The 22,513-nt window shown below is 40.6% G+C and overlaps 1 protein-coding gene across 2 annotated transcripts in view; it reads left to right on the forward strand.

The window, feature by feature from the left end:
- The first annotated feature begins 5,062 nt into the window (after positions 1-5,062).
- The window catches only part of LOC120895452 (protein rhomboid), a 46,934-nt gene continuing 29,483 nt past the window's right edge, over positions 5,063-22,513 (forward strand). The window contains exons 1-4 of one of the 2 annotated variants that reach the window (XM_040298814.1): positions 5,063-5,978; positions 7,902-8,428; positions 8,576-8,599; positions 8,721-8,894. In XM_040298814.1, coding sequence (XP_040154748.1) covers positions 8,204-8,428; positions 8,576-8,599; positions 8,721-8,894 — 423 coding nt within the window. In that variant the 5' untranslated portion in view covers positions 5,063-5,978; positions 7,902-8,203. Of the gene's footprint in view, positions 5,979-7,901; positions 8,429-8,575; positions 8,600-8,720; positions 8,895-22,513 lie in introns of those variants that run through there. The other variant, XM_040298815.1, reaches the window with a different exon arrangement.

The following is a 22,513-nucleotide window of genomic DNA, read 5'->3' on the forward strand; positions in this document are numbered from 1 at the left end:
CAAATTTAATCCGTTTGGCAATGTTCTATTCCATAGACGGACAGGCTCCTACAAGAGTGACTAGGTGCTGCAAAGAGTAACTGTCCTGTGGCGTGGTACAAATAAATTTGGGAAACCAGTATACATCCCGTAAGTCATTGAGACGATTTTGCTTCTAACCGATAACGTTTCTAACACACTTTCCATGTTGTTTGATTATCCATGTTATAAGTCATGCTCCTCAGGAATAGCAATACCAAATTGCATGATAATCCTTTGCTGGGACGAGAAAAAATGTGTGTAGTTTGATTTTTTTCTTCCAATTCGTAGCGTTTTAGACGAATTTCTATTCCTCCGTGCTATGCAATAGTCACGCAAACTCCCCTACTCAACAGAAAGTACTCACGCAACCATTCCATGTGCCTTTTACGCTTGCATAGTATAAGTAATGAAAAATCTTGTTTTTCTTTATAACACTTTTACCACCACCAACTCGCTAATGAAATCCCCATTCGGGACAAAAACTGCTATTGAAGATATTTCATACGATAACAACCTAAATTGGGGTTTTTTTGTTGATTTTTGTTTCACCTCGCCAGCACCGCGTTCGAATCGATAGCAACAAAAATGAGCGACTACGGGTTAGTCAGTACACGTACATGTTTGCGTTTGATTTCCTAGAGCAATGGATTCGGACGTTTGACTAGAGCAGAGGGCTAGCTTGCCGGCTTATCGACTGCATAATTACATTACATACAAATACCTCGGTGAAGGAACTTAGCGTAGTTAGGTCAATAAACTTACCGGATTGGTTTGATACATGTGCCACATTAGGCTGAAAAAACTAGCCGATGTGAGCAAAGAAAATATTACTGCGGTCGTGATGTGTCGGTTTGGATACAGCAACGTGATGCACGAATAAATAGTTTACGGCTCTTGGGTTTATGATTCATTATTTTTTGTTTGTTTAGTATTCATATCCAAAGATTTTTTTAGTATTCCTATCCATTTAAGAATTTAATTTATTTGTGAATCATTGCAGCCATTTCTCACTAGATTGCAATTTAATTGAATATTAATGATAGAATCCGTGTATCGAACAAACCAAAATCATTTTATGCATGCATGCTAGCAGCCCCAGTTAAGCGTGCTAATTAAAAACAATGGCCGAAGAGTATCAACATTTCAGCCAAAATGAATCGGTTCTAGCCAGCAGTGCAAAGTACTGATGATGGTAAGACACATGAGTTGCATACCTTATAAGTCACGATTTAAATTTCGGGGTACCCGAAGCGTACACACACCGGAACTACCGATCAGGGTGGCGTTTGATGGTCTGCATAAATCATCGTGACAGAGCTTTAAGTTCTATTATATTCGCAGTTATGATGATAAATTAATTCAGCGGGATATTGTTTGATCACGCCGCAAATACCGCTAAAAGCGAGCAAACGGCCAAGCAATCGAATGCAATAATGTCACGCAATTGCCTACCATATTACGTTTGTCCTTTTCTTGATGCATGTAGTAAGAAAAAAAAACACAAAACAAATTATGAATACAATCGCTAAGCGAAACTGACCAAAAGAAGAAAAAGTATACACACCTGGTGTACAGGATCGCGCCAGCGCACCATATGCGCTTGTTTTTCGTATTTCCTGCTCGTCTTTATGATGCCGCCCAAATGTTGGTGCCGGCTGGAACAGGAAGTCAGGAAAGGAATAAGGCTCGGCGTGAGGTTTAAGCTTCTGACTTTGTAAAGGAAATGAAGGCAGGAAAACATGCAAAGGCTGGCACAGAGAAGAAAAAACACAGCTGGCAAGTGATGTAAGCAGAGATCGGTGCATCGTGCGCGAAGGCACGCGCTAAGGGAAACGCCCGATGACGATCAGGTTGCGCTATAACGCTTCTGGTTGGATCGGTTCGACTACCGAGAACCGTCGAATAGGCGTCACAATCGCTCGCAATGCGCCAAAACTGATCTTTCCAGCGAAGATAACAAAAATTTTACATTTTGTTTGTATTTACAAAACTATAAGCAATGTTGTATTATAGTATAGTAAAACTATTGTTTTTTTATAGTTTCCTTCACAACTAAATGTAAAATTGTGAATAAAAGAATCGAATAGATCATCCACTGCCTACTTTTGCATTATTCATTAACACGAACATACACTTGAACGTGCGTTTTCAACTCATATGCATGTTGATTTATTTATAGCACCCACAGGACGGTGTTGATCGAATGAGAAGTTCATCACAAATGGGCACCACGATAAGACCACGACGAAACCACCACCACGAAAGCTGACGAAACAAATAGCCCAAAAAGGATATTCGGTGGGCCGAACAAAAGCAGCAGTAAACCAAACCCAAATACCGCCCTGCGCTTCAATATAAAAGATACACAGACATACGTCCATCGCATGGAGGTATTATGGGTAGGCGAACAGATCTATCAGATCAGATCTTCTTCGCTCAGTAGCTTTCTCCCTTACCGATTGCTAATCTTGTCCATCATTTGCCAAGGAAATGGAAAAGGAGCTTTATTCTGAATTCATACCTTTTTTCACATCTTTTCTTTCACATCCACCATAAGCAGAGGGAAAAGATCAACTCCAGAGCGATAAGCCTAAACCCAACCCCAACGGATCTCGAGTTTGCAGCCACCATCTGCTGTTGCGAAGACGCGTGCTACGTTCCATCACTGCGTTCCATGCATTCATAGTCAACGAACAACAACAAAATCCACAGCATATTGCTAGACTTGTTGATAAATGAATGATACCGTGATGCATCGTCTTTGAACGTGGCAAATGCCAGGCTCTTCCGCAGAAGCATTTGGTGTCGTTGCAACCTTTAACCGAAATGTATGTTAAAAGCGTCACAAGTCTATCATGTGGACTAATATGAATGTATGAAAGCTGCTAGTTTTAAAGATAAACCCCCGAAATGCTACTGACTGCTGCTGCCTAATCAAAAGATCGGGTTTCTGATCGTTACCATACACGATCATTAATCATGTGATCGGGCGTAATGCCTTTTCGGTTGATATTCATTTCTTCATTAATTCTGAGCAACATATGCGTCTACAAGAAAATGAATTTAATACGAAAGGTTCAATTTTGAGGTATTTTTATCACTTAAGTAATTTTAGCAATTTATTGGCAATATAAAAAATCGTTTTGCCATGAGATGAGCAATTTTAGTCGGAATATTTATGATCGAACATTTTATGATGCCAACGATTCCGGATTTCTTCACTTCAAATGATTACAAACACGTCCCGCTGATTGTTCCCACGGAATTGTTAAGTTTTAAAAAGTTATAAAATGATCATCATAGCCGAGTTTAGACGTCCAAAACAAATAGATGTACCTGATCGTTGTTAAAAACTATTTGTTCATACAATTTCACAAATCCCATTGCGCGTCCGTAATGCATCACACCGCATAGCGTTAAACGTGAGAAAGTCTGTTTGGTTTAGCAATGCTTCCATTTTGCCCCAAATAAAATATGTAAATCGCACACAGCTTCTCACTATCCGGCGCAGGATTCGGTCAAGCATCCTTGCGGCCGTGCGGTGAAAGATCAAATCGTCACGTACACTTACCTGTCTCACGGACGTGGGAGTGCTAGAGGTTTTTCCCAATCGTAAAACATTTCCTTTCTCTCTGTTTTCTTTTCTGAGATTTTGCCCCATCGAACGATATGATTTTACGAGGGTTTCACACCAAAAGTTTACGACAAACGAGTGAACCTTAAATGGTTCCCACGGTTTAAAAATGCTTTTGCATCGAACGTTTTTGAGGATATTTCCAACGCTGAGGTCCGTCGGTTTACGCTTTCTTTCCAACGTAAGCATCCATCGGTTTTGGACAGTTTTCTTAGCTGCATACTTAACAACCGAACACAATTTTCTGCAAGAATGTACGTCCAAACCCGTACCCGGACACAACAACAATCGAGCATTAGAACCGTTTTAAGACGAAGATCCAATTTGACCGGGCATAAATTAATTGTCTCATCCGAAGGATTGGTTACGGGTGAGGAAAGCGGCAAAGTTCTTGGTGGAATTTGCATTAACTGCAGAGATTTGCAATGCTTCCGTCTTTCTGCTGTTGCTGTTGCTGCCAAACTGTCAACCGTGTAAATGTGATCTCGCAGCGGGGCAGCCCCCTGCATGCTGTAGTGGCATGCGGTCGTGCGCGTTAATGTATTAATCTCGACCAATTTGAGCGTTAGAAGAAACACAATGCACAGACGGAACTGCGTGGACAAAGCCCCCGAAATCACCGAAAGGAAACCCCTCAGTCAAGCAGATCTATTCAAGCATTCAAGCTCAGCCCCTGCTAAACGGTACCGATGTCGTCAAATAAAGAACAAATAAATAAAAATAAATTGAGACACCATTCATGGCCGACGTCTGGCTGGAAGGAAAACATTAAGGGACCCAGGAATCGAACCGGTATCGGTGAACCGTGCACCACGTTTTCATTATACCTGTGGTTGGTCTCGCAAGCCAAAGCACATTTGCACAAACGCATCGACGGTTAAAAGGGAATTAACGCACAAAAGGCGACAAAAGGGAGAAGAAACGGAGTCGGCAATTTCATATCCACAACTTTCCACCAAAGAAAACCAAAACTAATTCCTGTTGTGCTGTGTTTGAAAAAAAAAGGACACACCGAACACAACCAGTTGGCAGATAAATCATCGCCAAGCATTGTTAGGGCAATGAAGGGAGAGGAAAGAAGGATGGTTTTAAATGTTTTGCTTAAAATTATCTCCAAATAAGAGACAAAACTTCATGCAGATATTCCAAAACATACATTTGGCTTGTTAACATGTTTGTAAAGTAATGGTTCAATTTACTTTTCGTTCAACATATTGCCATGCCATATATGTATTACTCCGAAAACCCAGATAAGAATGAAATATTTCCTTGTGAAATGTTTCATCCTCGTGTTGCGATATCTTTGCTATTTCAAACTGGCGCATGCGCAGTCGTCGCCATTGGCGTCCTGTCATTTTGTCTATCAAAATGTGTTCCTTTCCACTGCAGAGTCCTCTTGCCCTCGGTTGCGTTTTATCGCAGTGGCCAGTTCCGGGACAAAACGACAACAAATGGCCGTAAACAAAGTCGGCTAAACGCTACTGGAAAGCGTGTCTACAGCATAGGCAAGTGCTTAATATTCGGTCGTGTCCTGTTTTACCGTATAAAACGTGTGGCCATTCTTAAAGTGTGCATAGTTCTCGAACACCGTGTCGAAAAGCCTCAAAAACAGTGCTAAGGGTGTGTGTATTTTGCTTACCATAATCGTTGGATAGCCGTTCAATGCTAACATTGCCAACCAGTGCCCAGTGTCCTGCTACAAATGTGCTTCTAAAAACAAATTTAATGAATGCAAACATTGCAAGTGTCTCAAATTTTACACACAGTACAACACCAGCAATACAAAATCGCTCATCATAGGCTAGCCCAAAAATTGTGTGCCATCATTTACTCCCAAATCTCGTGTTATTCCCTGCTTATGCGGCAGTGCGTTAGGGGAGAGCGTTTGTGTTGTGGTATAGGTGTAGGCGCGCGTGTTTCCTGTACCGTGGGGTGGGTCGGTGCACGATTGACTTTGCTGTGATAAAATAGGAATGCCTATAAATGCGTTTCGTAGTATTAGTGCAGTGAGTCACAGGCTGCTAGAGAAACGTATGGAATTGTGATGTTTTTGCTACCGGGGGAATGAATATGTAATGCAATTTAATCAACGGAAACGCAGAATAAACCTACCTCAGGGGTGTTGTACACTGCACGGAAAGATACGAACTAGGGAGATTTTTTGTTGTTAAAAGAGTTGAAAACTAGTTTTAGTGAATTTTGACAAGCAAGAAATATTGAGTAACAGTGAATTGAAAGTGAATTGAAAAATATAAGTACAAAATCCTTATACTTATAATGGTATAAACATCCTGCAATTAAGGAACCGATGTAATTAGAAAAGGTAAATAATGTTAGTAAACGGATAAATATCATGAAGTTACACCAATTTTTTCATCCAAAATCATCTTATTTTTTATGACACCGATGTAGAACCAAATAGAACATAGAACAAAAGAGCACATTCTATCTATAAAAATAAACTTGATAACCACTGACCTTCTTTGTCTTAAGTATAATTAGATCATATAAAACAAAATTACAACATAGCAAACCAAAAGACTATTTGTTTGGCTTTTGCTATAATTATTCTTAATTAATAATTATAATTATAATTTAATGCTTATTTACTGTAAATAAGTTAAAGAAACATATTGCATTATAAAAGCTAATATTATAACCTTTTGTCGCTACCCTAAATATGCTTGACATCCAAAAAATGACCCCTCCCATTCCAAAAATAGCTAAAATAATAGCAAAAAATGAAAAATTCGAGAAACATTCCTAAATATAATCGGCAATAGAGAAATTACCAGTGAGTATGCTTTCCCTATAGACCTCAGTACCTGCAGAATGGGCTCATGATAACAGGGTATAAAATATGCAAAGTGAGCAACACATTTATTACTCCGCATGCTATCGTACGAGACATTCAACGGCGTTCATTTATTCATGGCCAGCGTCAAACCCTATCGGAACGAAAGGGGCGTTCAAAATTTAGTCGGCCACTCAGGGCACGTAAGGAAGTTTAAGGTCCTATATTTGATTCTCATTGAGGGAGGAAGTCCGGCTGATGGTTGTAATTTATGCATTGCAGTGTTGACTGCAACAGAATGCAGCCTACCGCAGTTTGTCTGCAAAATCGGGCCCGATTATATGCTCCACACTGGTTTAGTGGACAGCTTTAAGAATAAAGTATTGATATTATGAGCGCTTGATTGATGGTTACGTACCCCATTTTCAAGCGAAAGTGTTAAATTGAAATGTGTATCTATTTTTATCAGCTAATTCTTGAAAGCGTTAATAGATTAATCCAGTAGATTCAGTTTTTTTGAATAATCCTTACTAATAAGTTTTCCTCGCTATATTTTTGATACCAGTTTGTATTTCTTCTACACACTGGCACATTTCAACAATCAGCACATCAGTTGACGAAACTTGGTTCAAGTTGATTCTAAACAAAACTTCCAAATCTGAACATCAGCTATGCGGCTAGCGTAATGAACTTTCTCGTACCTTTCTAAACAATTTTACGACTATTCTCGTCCTTTGTTATCTCGCATAACCATCATGATGGTAGGAACCAAAAGTGATCGGTTTAGCGTTCCACCGAATGATTCGGCACTGCAGCAGGGGTCCTGCTGATGACACGAATTCTGTATGTCCTGCTCACAAACAGAATAGAAAACAGATACGATGATGATTTATACGTATGCTGGCTGCATTCGGGAGCCATACTCCGGCAATGGCGTGATTGACCGTTTTTCATTTCTGATCGTTAGAGCGTTTGGTATGGTGGCCTGAAGCAAGATTATATCATAAACCTAACGGAACCTTAGAAACAGGGAGTGCATCTTGCCGTACCTTTCTTTTCATTGCAATGATTTGAAGCGCCATCCTTCTATTTCAGAAGGTGCATTTTTTAACTTGAATGAGACATAACAGAAAAAATATCTACTCATGCGATCACATCAAATTTTATAGTACGGTCACATTCAATCAAACAAAAGAAAAGTTTTCCAGCTCATGATTATTGTAGTGTGGCGCCTATCAATAGTAACGGGTTCCAAAATTTCTCGGTGGTCGTTATCATGGTGGTCTACTACATTGCCTTCTCGGTGGTATAAACACTTTCTTTTGAATAACGTTAATTTTCACGCCATAACTCATTCTGTTACTCTTTGAATCAAGAATCTTGACCGTGAATCTTTTCCTGTCTTAAAGAGATGTATTTCACTACATGAACCCTGTCCCTTCAACATTACAGACCGGTGCAGAGATAGTCCTGGGCTTCCGATAACGGCTTCATTTTACGCATGGGAAATTACTGGAATGCCTTCTGGATGGCTTTGAAGGGTACCAACACAAAAGAGGATGTTGGATGCCGTAGATGACAACAGGAGTGGAAACCATGCATGAGGCTTTAATAGTGACACATCTTCATACGTAGACCTCATCAAAAGATACTACACTTTCGATCCAGGAAAAGAAAACAACATCATCCAACGAACCTGGTCGGTGACTCATCTACTGAGTTCGATTCATCCAGCCCATGCAAACCAACACGTCATGTGGTCCGGTTATGATAGAGGCAGTGGCAAGCTTGATGCTGCCAGCAACAGTCAACAAGAAACATTGGCCGATATCGAGCACATTTCCACGATTGCCGGGTCGCTCGGCAGTATCGGAACTATCTCACAGTCCGGTGACGGAGAACCTGTTTACGAGACGGACCACACAGATCTCAACTCGGAGTACGACGAGGTCGAACTGCGGCGGGAACTTATGAAGGATGTAAGTATGCGCGTTTGAATGCACACAAACTTGAACTTGCTGGGAGGGTGGGAAACGCGTTGGTGTTCTTTACCAAGTTTTTAATTCTGTATGCCTCTCAGCGTTTGTTAACTTACGAATCGATCTTCAACTCTCGTGTTTCCACAGAAATGGCGTCAATTATTCGATGCGGTAAGCATGACCCACCACAAAATGAACTCGAATCGCACAATCGATCCACAATCAGTTCGCGAGACTGCTGCAAAGTTTGCCCTGTGCGCCGTCAATTGTAATTGCATTCTCCTCTTTGCAGTTCGATCCCGAAGGATTTGGCGAAATTCCCGTGGACGATTTTGTCGCAGCACTCAAATCGCCAGAATTTCTCGCCAACGTTCCGCCTAATAAACGTGACATACTGTACGATCGCGCACTAAAAGCCAAGACCTCCAAGGTGGAGGCAATTTCTTTCCAGGATTTCGTGAACGTGGTAAGTTGAAGACTTTTTACTCTTGACCTTGATGAGCTTTTCGCGCTAATTATACTGAGAAGCCTGGAAGTGAAGAATTCAAGCAATTTTTACATTTTACATACTAATGATTCAATTAAGCGAGTATGCATGGATTAGGAATATTCTGAACTTGTAAAATATGTTGAAATAGTTTACTTTATTTTATAAATATGTCGTAATCCACGAATGAGTTGTTTTTTTTCTCTCGCAATAATTTAGAACCTCATTTCATAGCGCCATCAATAACCCATTAATGGTGTGCGGCTTTGAATCTTATCCTACGGTCGATTCGTTTGTTCTTTGGTTAAATAAACGGCCAGCGACCTCACAAGCAATCAAATAAATACATTACCATAGAATCCTCCTCCAACAACCTCCAACAAAGATCCCATGAAATACAGGAAAGGGTGACCTCGCCTGAACATTATTACGCTCGTGTTCAATATGTCACTCGCGCCTACAAGCCATTGACGGCTTGGATAGAGCAGTTGCGTTCTGTATCATTAGATAGTTTATCTTGAAAATTACACGACCGCCATCATCATTATCATTATTATCCTTTGCATTTGCCGGTACCGCTAAAGACACTTGGTGTGTTCCTGTAAAATGACAACGGAAAAAACCAGCGCCCGCTTCTCGAATCAATATCATTAGCTTTTTTTTTAGAACACTTTAGAACGAGGGAACATCAAGTCACTTTTTGTTGGTATAAAGACACGACGAGAAGAACCAATGTCCTACTGGAGGTCTCCCTGCATGGACCTGTAGAGATCAAAGGAAGTTTGAAAGGTTTGAAATAAATTAGACTTAATCAGCCTGTGACCTGAGTGTGACATTCTAGCCTTTTTTGTGGGTCTGTTTGTTTTTCGGTGATTACCTTGCCCATTCTCATCGTGTCTCCAGCCACGATCAGGGTGGTAGGTGTGATCTGGATGTCTGCTCATTTATAGAAGTTCCATTGAGGTTGCATTTGTAAGAAACGCACGCATTCTGGCCGATAGCTTATGCCATTTGTTGATGGAGTAAGAATGAGATAGTGTTTTTTTTTAAGGAGACCACCGTTGATTTCTCTCCATCCTTCCAATAGGAATCCGGAAACACAGCCGGTGCCTTTAATCCTAAAGCAACACCAACTACTGGACTGGCAGACATTGAACTAATTTCTAAGAAATTCTATCCACAATTGAAGCGACGGGATGGCCGGGGTTCCATTGAGCCAACGGCCGTTCTCCGAGGTGGTTTGTTTGGTCAGTTTTACTTATTTGTCAAGTAAACATAATCGAAAAAGAGGACAAATGAATACGGTCTAACAATAGCAGAGTCTGCACAAAATTACGACAGCGGTTAGAAGAAACGCCAAGCTGTTCCATGCTGTGCCCTCGACCTAACGCCGTGACAATCCAGGTAGTTAAAAAGGATATCACTTTCAGCGTGCTGTGTTGTGTTAGGAACACGTTGCGTACAACTGCAATCGAATGGACGGAAAATTAAGATAATAAATCTGGGACACCGGTCAATGGACGAATTCGACTGCTGGTCCTGGTACGGTCAGAGAAAATTCCGTAGGAATGATCAGCGATAAAAGGCAATGATTCGCTTTAGAAAATGTCAACCCCGTGTCGGCAGGGTTCAAAGCCTAACTAGTGAGGTTCTGCAGTTTACAGAAGGTTGACAGATTATAGGTAATTTTTAATTGGACTTTGGGAGTCTTTCTCTTTATGGTTGACCTTCCTAGGTATGTCGAAAAAAAAGCGTTAGGTATGCTGCCATATCTGTTCTCCCTCCTGTTTGAAGAATCATTGTGGCGAAAGTCACAAGGGCGCTACTTGCGCACTGACAACTGTTAAGCTTCACACCAAACTGGAGCAGCTAGCTTATGAAAATACAGTTAAGATCACACATAGAGTTCAAGTCGAAGAATTATTTTCCCAGATCAGTGTTTGTATCTAGTCAAAAAATTCTATTTCAAAATATTCCAGTTATTCATCAAAAATCAACAAAACAATAATTGCTTAAAATGTGCGTTTTTTTAGTTCGTCGATGTTATGAATCAAACTGAAATACTCAACTGATGAACTTATGAACACAAACGAATGACATTTTCAGGATTATGAAATTTAATGGTCTAATTTCATCTGAATAAGAATGAACTACCTCCTTCAATGTTTAAACACTTAAGACTACACATTCTCCCTCATTCTTTCACCGACCATTCAGGGACGCTCTAGTGCAGGTCTGCCTGCTGTTGCCGTACGTATTGCGTTTATGCGCGCTTGTCAAAAATCATGCACAATGCACCGAATGCTACCTTTTTTAATCGTTTCCGAGCTACCGGTTGTTCGAACGATTCAGCTTCTCCATGTGCTCGCGGATCGGAAGCCACAGCAATACACATACAGTATGTGCAACTTTCTGCTCTTTGGCAACAGTTGCTGCAGCTAAGATCGATATGGCTGCCAAGACAGCGCCAGGTCCTGCTGGTTTTTTAAAAAGGTAAACGATCACGAACGAAGGATAAGGGTCAGGTCATTTTTATAGCGATGCCGAAAAATCCGCGACCCATACGCCATATGGGTAGCAAGCGTGTCTGACGTGTGCCAAAAAATCATCTCTTGCAGCAACATGTGGTGGCTGTAGAGATCGTCTGCATTGTACCTTTTTTGTCGGTTTTTCATCTTAACTAATCGCTGAAAGTTTTTCATGTTTTATATATCCATACAGCGTGTCAAAGCTTACATTTTTACTTTCTCCATTTAAACTGAATGAAAAAAAATTTGTAAGTTAGAAGAAAAATAAAAGATCATGTTTGATAGATTGATGAACATGGACTCGTTTTATTAATTGGGGCAATAACAGTAGTATTTCTTGATCTAACATAAACCACATCTGGTTATATATGACTTATAAGATTACATTTAGCCGAATAATCAATGTAATGATTGGAATGAGTAGAAAGATTCAAGAATAATCTTGCATCCTACAGTTAGCAAGTATCGATTATATTATAAAATATGTCAATAAAAAATATATACTATGAACATAACAATTCAAATGTTTATTTTTGGTCTTCTTTGTTATGTTTCATCTTAGCAACTGTTCTCAAAAGAAGCATGAAATTGATTTGTTTGTTTTCTTGTACTATTTCTTTTACTTCCACTTACTTTCGTTGCCAGCCAGATACATGAAAATTAAACTACATGAAACGAAACGACGAAAACGAAACAGAATAAATAATGATACGGATGCAAAAGAATCATTCGAGATAGTTTGAACCGTGAAAAACACCCGCCAAATCGACGTGTACTATGAGCTGGTCGTACCCGTCTTTAGGGTGGGAGTTCTACCGTGTAGCTTTTGCAAAGCATGCCGGAACATGAGCCTCTTGGACACAACTCCGTTTACCATTCGGCCAGGCGGCGCATAACAAGACGCCCGTCTTTGGGCCGTCATAAGTCGATGTAATGTGCGCCTGGTAGCTGATCTGTTTCAACCGACCAACTGCTGGTCCTGCTAGTGTAACCTGATCTTCGGGTACGGCCGCACGTGTCTGCGAAACAGTTGGGACCGGCTGTCCGTGCCAGAGGACTCTTTTTGGGCTTCAGGATATCGCACGTATTTGGTGTTTGCATCCTGATGGTATATGCATTTTGTTCCGCACATTGGCTATTGGTCGAAGTGGTTTCCCGAGCGAGCAGTTAATGCTTCCGTTTTTACTTGAGTAAACTGTTTTTAACACATTTGTTTGTGTCTGCCGCCAGCGGAAGGATGCTCGGGTAAGAAGGTAGGAAAGGGAAAATATTACATCCAGCTGCTCTTCATATCGTTTTGTTTTCTGCATCCAGCGCCCACTTACGCATGCATTCGTGAATGCATCAGTGAGTGAAGTGTTGTTTGTTGAGATGAAATGACTCGAAATCTTCACTCTTCTGTATTTTTATCTTTTAGCAAGCAACACACAAAATAACACATTCATTAAGGCAGACAACGATTGCTGTCAACTACAAAGAAATTATTCCTTCCTAGCACTTCTTTCCTTTGTCATATTAGAGCTTCTCTGGTGTGTGTTATATTTTTAGTCGTTTGAACTTTATACGTCTCGTTCTTCTTTTTCTTCTTCTTCTTTGGCTCAACAACCGATGTCGGTCAAGGCCTGCCTGTACCCACTAGTGGCCTTGGCTTTCAGTGACTAATTGATTCCCCCCCATAGCAGGATAGTCAGTCCTACGTATGGCGGCGCGGTCTATTTGGGGATTGAACCCATGACGGGCATGTTGTTAAGTCGTACGAGTTGACGACTGTACTACGAGACCGGCATACGTCTCGTTCAACTAAATTAAATAGTTAGAAACATAAATGCACATCAACAACCATGAGACGTATCGTAAGATCTTTTTTATTTTAGACACAAATAACTGCAATGAACAACTAAACCAACACATGTTCTAATCTGCTACATTGTATCTTTCGATCAACAAAAAAACTGTTTTTTTTGCCTATACAAATTGGCAGGATAATGCACGAAAACGGATATCTAAGAACCCATACTGACAAGGTGCTACGATGTGCAGGTTTTAAATGGCAAAACGAGCGACTCCTCTAACGACCGCATCAGCTTTCTTTGACCGTTTTTTTAACAATGCTCTATGAAACTTGAAACTTACTCTCAGGATATTTACTCCTGATCACAATCTAGGTCACTTGAGCCAAAGGGTAAATTCTGATAGTTCGTTAAATTTGAAGCAGAGTGTCAGATGTTCGTGAAACAAATACACTTCACTCTGTCATTATGTATGTACTTTATCAACTATTTTGAATGTTTGTAGATGTTCAACAATAAGAACCTTTCAATAATTTTTTATTTCTCTTAAAGCATTGTCGTTCCTTCATCGTTTCAAGATGGCCTTAACTATACTGTCGCCAATGTTTGGGCCGCCATCGATAACCTCGTCGCCAAAGATAATATTGTAATAAAATTTTATTTTCATTGCAAGTCAACGTAGCCGACTGCTCATAAAAAGCACATGACAGTTCCGACTGGTTGGTATTCTTTTGGGGTGAACCGTGTCTAGGATTCTCACATTTTGTTCTAAGCTACCATCTTCGATTCTTTTGAGTTATCTAGCTTGACAATACTAGGTTCATTTCTGAAGTGATCTTTTCTCATGAGCTATTGTAGGGTTTTTTTAAGTGAACCGATAAAACCGATTAACTGTTTCACCAAATATTTTAGTCAAAACATTGCTGAACGCACTATCTTATCTTGTGACATAAATTTAATAATAATTCAAAATATTTCAAACAACAAATTTTAAGTAACAATATTCCGAACTTAAAGTGGTAAGAACCAAACACACGACGCATACATAAAACCAGTTCAAACCCAAACCCAATGCATTAGCACGTGTCGGCAGCGTAAAACTAATTTTATGATGTCTAAGTTAAACTATGAAAGCATCCTTTTGGGTTACGTTTCTGACACGTTAATTTATCCTCGTTATTTTAAAGTGTTCCAGCTCCACGCTTTCCCGCAAAAGCAGATACGAGCAAGGCATGTGGGCATTCTGTGCCGTGCCTGTGCTGGAGAAAGTCTATAAAACTGTTCCAAGCTGGGAAGTGTGTGCACCCTGTGTCGGCGTCATCCGTCACACATAAAAAAGGAAGAAAGCAAAAAAAAGGATACAACTGGCGTGTGCTGTAGCAACGATATGCAATAAAAATTAATTATTGAACTTTATTAGTTTCGTTTCGTGGGGCTTATGCCTAGCTAACGGCGCTCTCAGCGGCGGTACAGCAGACGATTTTGGGCAGAATTTGTAAAACGCGCATCTCTGACTCGCTGGTTTGAGGACGCAACGTGTTGCTTGAGCAACTACCGGTGGAAATGCGTTAAGGATGTATACAGCACAGGGAAGAAGGCAGAACGATATTGGATGGGTTTCAGCTGGTACCAATAACGTCAAACATTAGCTTTCTAGAACATTGCATTCACGTCGGTTCAATTTGTTACGGTTGGTTATGTTTTTCGGAAATTTATGTTGTACCATTTTGTATTGAATAGAGCATTTGTACATCATTTAAACCTCGATAAGTAAGATAACGTACATCGTTTGAAGTATTCTTCCTTGGTTTCAGGCATTTGCGGTATGAAAAAAAATCCTTCAAAATGCTTGCCAAAAAGCAGTACATAAATATGAAAAGCAATTGCCTGAAATATAATTGATAACCAGTTATCGATCATGATTGATACCGTGTTTTTTGCGGAGATTCAGCAGCACCGAGCATGCCAACATTTGCTTTGCCACCTGACGGTTTTTATTTTTTGTTTACATCCAGCCCCAGCGATGTGCAGCGATGGGCCAAAGTCCTGGTGCGCTGGTTGCAATTGGAAATGCACGGCAGCACGCACTTGTTCCATAATTCATGTATAAATGAGAATAAACAGCCAACATGGGTTTGAATCCGATCCGAAAAACGATCACTCGCACGTGTTCGAATTCGATCGAAACACGGCATGTGATTGGAAGCTTTACAGTATCGGCTACAGTTACTGTCTCGATCATATCGGTTGTTTCCCATCAACCCCGATGGTGACAGATGCTTGGCCACCTGGCATCTGATGAGTAGTGCGGCGATCTGGTACGAAATATCGATCGAGCAAAGATTGAGCACGAGCCAAACCAGTTTTTTGTTGGTTTTTTTCTTCACATTTCGCCACACATGTATAATCAAGGCCCGCAATGTTACCGTTGACAGGTTGTATTATTTTTTAAGAGCATCAATGCCACTCAATAATTTAATTTATAATTTTAATACGGCAAATATGTAACATCGATAGCAACACAATGTACCCAAGAAAAAGTATTTTATTGGAATAAGCATAAGTTTTGTTAGTTTCATTGTTATTCCAAAAACACGAACTCCAAAGCTATCTGTCTATTGTAGAACCATTCCATCGGTGTTTTCATCTATCCGGAGTAACCTGTCGCGAACCTTTCGTTTCTTCAAATGGAACGCACCGGCGGCAGTAATTGTCATTGCACGCATAGCGTAAGAAATCGTTTTGATTTTTCAGATCCCCTCTCCCACGATTTGTTGTTTCCCACAGAAGAAGCAAAAGATTCCGCGCCTGTAGGTTTGTGTCTGCTGCTTTATTTTCCTTTGTACAATCGAAAAGCCGCTAATGACGTGTAAGTGTCTTATGCTTCTGCTCCCAGGGAGGGAAACAGGCGCGGAAAACAAAGCCGAAATGAAAACAATCACATATACATAATCAAAGCAATAGGAAGTCGAGGAAACGAACAGTACCACCTCAGCGCCCTCCCATCAGGTTAGGTGGCACAACAACAACAACAACAACAGCAACAACGGCAAACCATCGATAAAACCAACAGACAGGCAAAGTGAACGAAGCTGGTGAAAGGTTGCCTCCTTGCTAAGCAGCAGCGCACAGATTGGCCATTGGTCGAACGCAATAATCGCTCCCAAATGGTCGTACCCACCGGGCTACAAAAGGCACTCGGCCTCGGGGTAATGGTTTGCCGGCGAATGAGCGATAATTTCTGTCGGCGGCATTTCGGAAATTCATCATACATCATCATCATCATTGGTAGCAAAATTCGGCACTGATTGGAAGCCGAAATCAATCAGTGCAAGGCAAACACACGTACAAGATTCGGTAGTCGAGCAATGCGGGAGAACGATCATCACGCTGGCATCTCCACCCGACACAACCACCGGAACAATACACTCAGGCCGTACGTTGGTCGGTTGTCCGACGCCGCGGCATCACAGAAATCAGAACAAAAACCAAAGAAAACACACACACACAGGTAATGAAAAACTGGCGCAACTAGCGCTCCAGAAGTGTGGGAAAATGTCAGTTCCTCATTCCACCCGAAGCGGAAGACGGAATTCCTTTCCGATCACAGCTTCCGTACACACCCACCCACCCATCCACGATGTGGGCGATGTGAACGGGCCCGATAATAACGAACGACGGGACGGAGCTGGCACGGAATGGAATAGACACAAAACAAAAAACGCACACTGAGCATAACGCAGCTTGAAAGAAGCGTACTTTAAAGTATTTGTTGAATGAAATCAAATGATGCCGGTTCAATTAAGCGTTATTACATACTTATGCCCATCATTATACATTTCGTACACCTTTCGAACGGTGGTTGGTGGTTCAGCCAGTGGTAGCCAGTAGTGGTTCCGACTTCCATCTTAGTCTCAGGCTGCAAAAGGACCCTAAGTGTAAGCAATATCGATCGAGTGGAGAGCAAAGATCGCTTCCGAACCAGTGCTCCACGATCGATGAAGATGTGAGCTTTGTATGAGCTAGTTGATTGATTCCCGGTCAGAGATATCCCGTGGATGCATGCAAGACATGATCAAAGCTCGGCCCGGTCTGTGCCGAAACGCCCAGCGTAACCGAAGGAGGCGGAAGATAAGAGGTGTGAAGGAATCTTGTGCGATGTTTCTGAAGGTGGCAGGGGCACACAGCAACACAAAGTATGATCGCGTGTGATTTTCTGCGTTTACAATAAAGCAATGGTGAAACGCATCAGCAGCAGCACCAGCCCCGACATTCAACCACAAAACACAGTGGCTAATATTGGATTTCATCAATTAATTCGAATGAATTTGGACGAATTCTTGTTGCTGCCGTGAAGATGATTGATTGAATTTCGACACTCCCGGACCCGGGCCGGGCTGGGCCGGGTGTTCAGAAAAAGGTTCTCGCAACGTTCTCACCTTATTAATGCTGCTTATTAATTTCACCCCTTTTCTGCTCCCAGCTTCAGGCCGTTGCTGCTTCTGCCCCTCGGGGCGGGTAGTGTACAACGCCCCGATGGGCAGTGATTGTTTCCCTGGCCATTGCGTCGGATTGATAGCTCCATTCACGGTGCGTTTAAAAATGTTGCAGCGCGCTCGGTGCGCGAACCGGTGAGCATATTTTGGCACCGACAAGGAATGTTGTAAGTTGTTTCATTTTGAATCCTGCACAAAAGGGAGCTGGGAATGGAGCTTACCGCAAGGCTGTGCGCATTAGCGTTTAATGGTTTAATGGAATCCAGCAAGGACTTTAAAGTCATTGTGCAAAAAAGCACAGGGTTTGAGCTGTAAGAATGTTGATCAATTTTGGCAAAAGAATTGATTTCCAATGGATTACGTTTTAAATATTTTGGAAGAATCATCAACAGTATGTGTATTTCGATAGGACATACGTGAAACATAACACAATGCAGATGGCATAATAGACTAGACACAGCATTTACTTGTTCATAATCATAGTTTCGAGGCAAATAACAAAGACGAGAAATATCCAAAATATGAAACTGTTAAATTAATTAATGGCTCCCCCCTTTGTACGGTGCAGTTAGTTTAGAAGAATAGCCTTTTATGCGTGTACAACCTCTTCTAGAAGCACAAAAACACAGCAACCGTCTCAGCGGCACCACCGTTTGAGCTGATTTATCTTAATAAGCAGAATGGTTTTACAGCACATAGCACGTTTTGCTGGAAAAGCAGGTAAAGCGGAATGCATTCCAGCCTGTTAACGATATGCATCGAGGTATGACGAAATTTTTCGGTGGTAATCAACGGTAAGCAAGTCCATAAACTTTTGTTTGAGTTGCAGTAAAGCAGATTAAATTGTTATGATTATCATAAAGAAATGGGCGGCCAGGAAAGCAAAGTTTTTAATTAACGTCAATGCAGTCACACGGAATTCTTAACAGTTTTTTTCGCAAAATGTTATGAGCATGCTAAAGATTAAAACTACACGATGTGGAGTAAATGTATGAATAGTGGATGAAGTGTTTTAAAATATGTCCCTTAAGAAGTATAAGAGAACAATATATGTATCTGGCAAGCATTTCAGAACAACATGTTCTACATTCACACACTTTCATTCCGTTTCATAGCGGCCAAAATGCCCAACATTTACCAAAATTAATTAAACCTTACCGTAAAATTAATTTGGACTTGATAAATGATGCTTTTAGGAAACTCAAATACATATTTATAAGCATTTGATCACATCGAATATTAATAAATCTATTATTTAAACATACATTTTTTAACAACTTCCTATTAGCTATGGCTATTAGAAAAAAGAACTGACAGTAGAACAATTGTACAACTCCAAAGCTAGTATGATTTAAATGTGAAAACTGTTTGTCACAGATGACGATTCATCCTCCATCCATCACACGCCCGCATGCAATTTCAGAAATATTGAATCTCATGTACCACCATTTCTTGGGAAATCTGCCAAATTCTTATCTTTCATTCATGATGACAAACATGACAAACAAGATTATGACAAATGGTTTCCAATTGAAACATAATCTTGGTGTATGACATTTAATTATTTTCGTACAGTGACGAGTAGGATTAGAACAATTATAACTTCTTTCCTACGAGTGCCGTGACGTATTGGATGGGAAATGTATGCACCAAATTGTGCAACAGAGATGTCAAACTGGTGGCCCGCTGACTAAATGTGGCCCGCGAGGTCTTTCGCTCAGGTTCTCAATTCACCTCACCAGCACATGTCAGATAATTCCAGATAACTGAAATATGAAAAGATTTTTTACTTCGCAGGTTTCTCAACTAATTGTCAAACCATCCAAAGTCATAAAACCTTAACGATGTTTCCTCCACCTTCTCTATATGCATGCATGTACAAAAAAAAGGTAAAAACACCAAACACTTTTCGAATTAAAACCGTAAAAGAAAAACCTAAAATGTGTATTTTGTGGAAAAAGAGCATTCAATTCCTATCACTTTGGTTTTGTTTAGTAAAATCGCTAGAAAATTAATGAAAATTCTTTTCAACTCATGATTGAGAGAACTCTCTATTGAACGAATAAATTAATTTAATAAAAATTCAACTAACATTTTCCAGTAAGGAAAACTAGGTTTACACAAAACTGTATGTTATTTTGAAACATATTGTTTTTTTTTTTAATAATCATTCAGGGTACTTGGAGATCAAAAGATCAAATTCTGTAAGCAAAACTTCGAGACTTTAAAAAATTAACAAAATTACTCAACCAATGGGAGTAAAAAATGCTGACATTGTTTTTTGCATATTGTTTTGGGAAAGTATCAGTTCGAACCTCTCTTTAGGCATGGTTGCTGCTTTAGACCATTATACTTCTACAAAATGTTTAGATATCAGTTGAAATCAGGTTTTAGCCGACTGCCAAATGAAGATGAAATCTGGACTTGACTAGAAGAACCGACCTGTAGTAATTTATGAATGTTGGACAGCATCAAAAAGAAGAATTCACTGTTTAACGTTTGCAAATGCTGCTCACAATCAATCTTCTTCTTTCGGCTCAAGAACCGTTGTAGGTTAAGGCCTGGCTGTGTACCACTACTTGTGGGCTTTCAGTGACTTATTTATTCCCTCCATAGCAGGATATTTAGTCCTACGTATGGGAACACAGTCCATTCGGCGGTTGAACCCATGGACGGGCATGTTGTTAAGTCCTTCGAGTTGACGACTGTACCACGAGACCGTGTTAGCTTAACTTAGCTTAACTCACAATCAATACCAGCTTGAAAATATTGATACTGAAATTGACACCAATGGATCGATAAATAACCAAGATGACACCAATATGACAACATATTTGCTGGTACAAAATTAACGCAAATTTGAAAATATGGCCTATGGCCAAATGAAAATAATTTGCTACAAAAGTCCTTTGGGAAAAAAGATCTTAGATTTAATAAAAATTATTTTACATTTTTTACTGTTGTAACGTACCTATTACCTCACCATGAAATGGAAGGAGCTGTTAGGGATCCTAGATTATCATATAAGTAGCATTTTAGCTCGCGTGGTCAAATGAGTTTGACATCGCTGTTCTACATTTAAAAATACTTCAACCGTGGCTATACGTTCATCTACACGACGTTGTCTGTATATTTTGATCCATTTTTTTTCTTTATTTTTATAGAGACTTTGAGCCGATTGACTTCATTCGCCTCTTATATTGACCCATTTGCTCAGCAAGAAGCTTACCGCAATGCTGTGAAAAGTGTGTTTTTCTTTCAGTCCAATCGCAATCGAACATAGGACGCGAAGGTTAGCCAGACTAGTTGCGTCGACAATTATTAGGAGGAAAAGCTTTCATTCCCACTACTACTGGCTGCAGCCGCTCCAAAGCAGCAAAGTGAGCACCAGTTTGGGAAAATTGACCCTAAAACGGTTCGATGAAGTGTATTTATTTCAGTCTCGAGTCGTACTGAACCGATGTAAGCTGATTGAGACATCATCAGGGACGCCGCTATTGCTGCGTAATTGAAACTAATGGTAGCGAAACAGTCCGATGCTCATGTAACAGTGGCTCACAGTGCGTCCTCGGGGTGTAACGATGGACAATCAAATGGTGATTTTTTACATTTACAGCCACTTTGGGGTACATTAATTTCTGAGATTGTTTTTTTCCACTCTAATGAGGAAATGTTGTGCGGCTGTGAGAGAAGCGTCGAAAAATAAAAGTGTACAGTATGCGCTGGCAAAGAACGAACGGAAAATTTGGGTAACTGAAAAAGTTACAAAGAATTGCTTAACCGTCATTAGATATTTTCAAGTAGTAGCATTCAACTAAATTGTTTGATAGACAAAGAATGCCGCTCAGATGCCAATTCCAATGTGTATGAGTTGCTACGTTGGTAATGGTTTTTGGCTCAATCTTGCGCATGGCTTTGCGTATGTGACTAGCGATACTTATGGAGGAGCAATTGAAGGACTTGAAGCTGCCCTGTGTGGAACCCGTTCCTTAATGCACTATCAACCAGCATACAAAAGCCGATAACTAGCCCTCAAGCAGAGCTAATGAGTTCTCAACACCAAACAAACGGCAGTCGGCAACTCAATCCAACCGACAAATCGAGATTATCCTGTTACATCCTGTGGGAAACAAAAGCGTGAGATTTCTTTTCTTGTTTCTTCAAAAAATCAACAGCCCACGCAAAGCTTCGTACGCTCCCCAATAACCCTAAACTTATGGCCATGGAAAACCTTTTTCTCGCACTTGCCTTCAGTGTTCCGTTTCCACTTGAAACAAATATTTGTGATAATTAATCGCATTAGAGGATAAGTTGGTGAGATGTTGTATCCGCGCCCTTTTCTTCACTTCTGCCCCTGTGGCCCGGTCGGTTAGTAGTAGCGTCGGCGATGGTTATATTGCTTTTGTTTTTTGGATTTCACAACAAATGTTTTGAGTTGAGCCTCGTACTTTTATCGTAAATCACAAAATTGTCTCAATTGCTTTGTGTGTGTGTTTGCTGCCTTCTCTTTCACACTTTCCGCAATTGGCTGTCAGTTTTAGGCGGCAGTTGAGCCTCAAACTGGAAACAAACACCACCCGTACGAGACCTGTGTGCAGCTTTGTGGGTGTGCATTCTTCTCTCTTTTTTTTCTTCACCAAACACCTAATCGGGGTTTGCGTCGGGGTTAAATTGCTTCAGAAGCACGTACGGCAGGTTTCTGGCCGATCCCTTTTCCTAAATGGGACGAACATCGACCGTGATCTTCAAACAAAACAATCCAATGCCAAAAAGGGTAGCTTAAT

The sequence above is a fragment of the Anopheles arabiensis genome, chromosome 2, assembly GCF_016920715.1.
Source record: "Anopheles arabiensis isolate DONGOLA chromosome 2, AaraD3, whole genome shotgun sequence".
NCBI lineage: Eukaryota > Metazoa > Arthropoda > Insecta > Diptera > Culicidae > Anopheles > Anopheles arabiensis.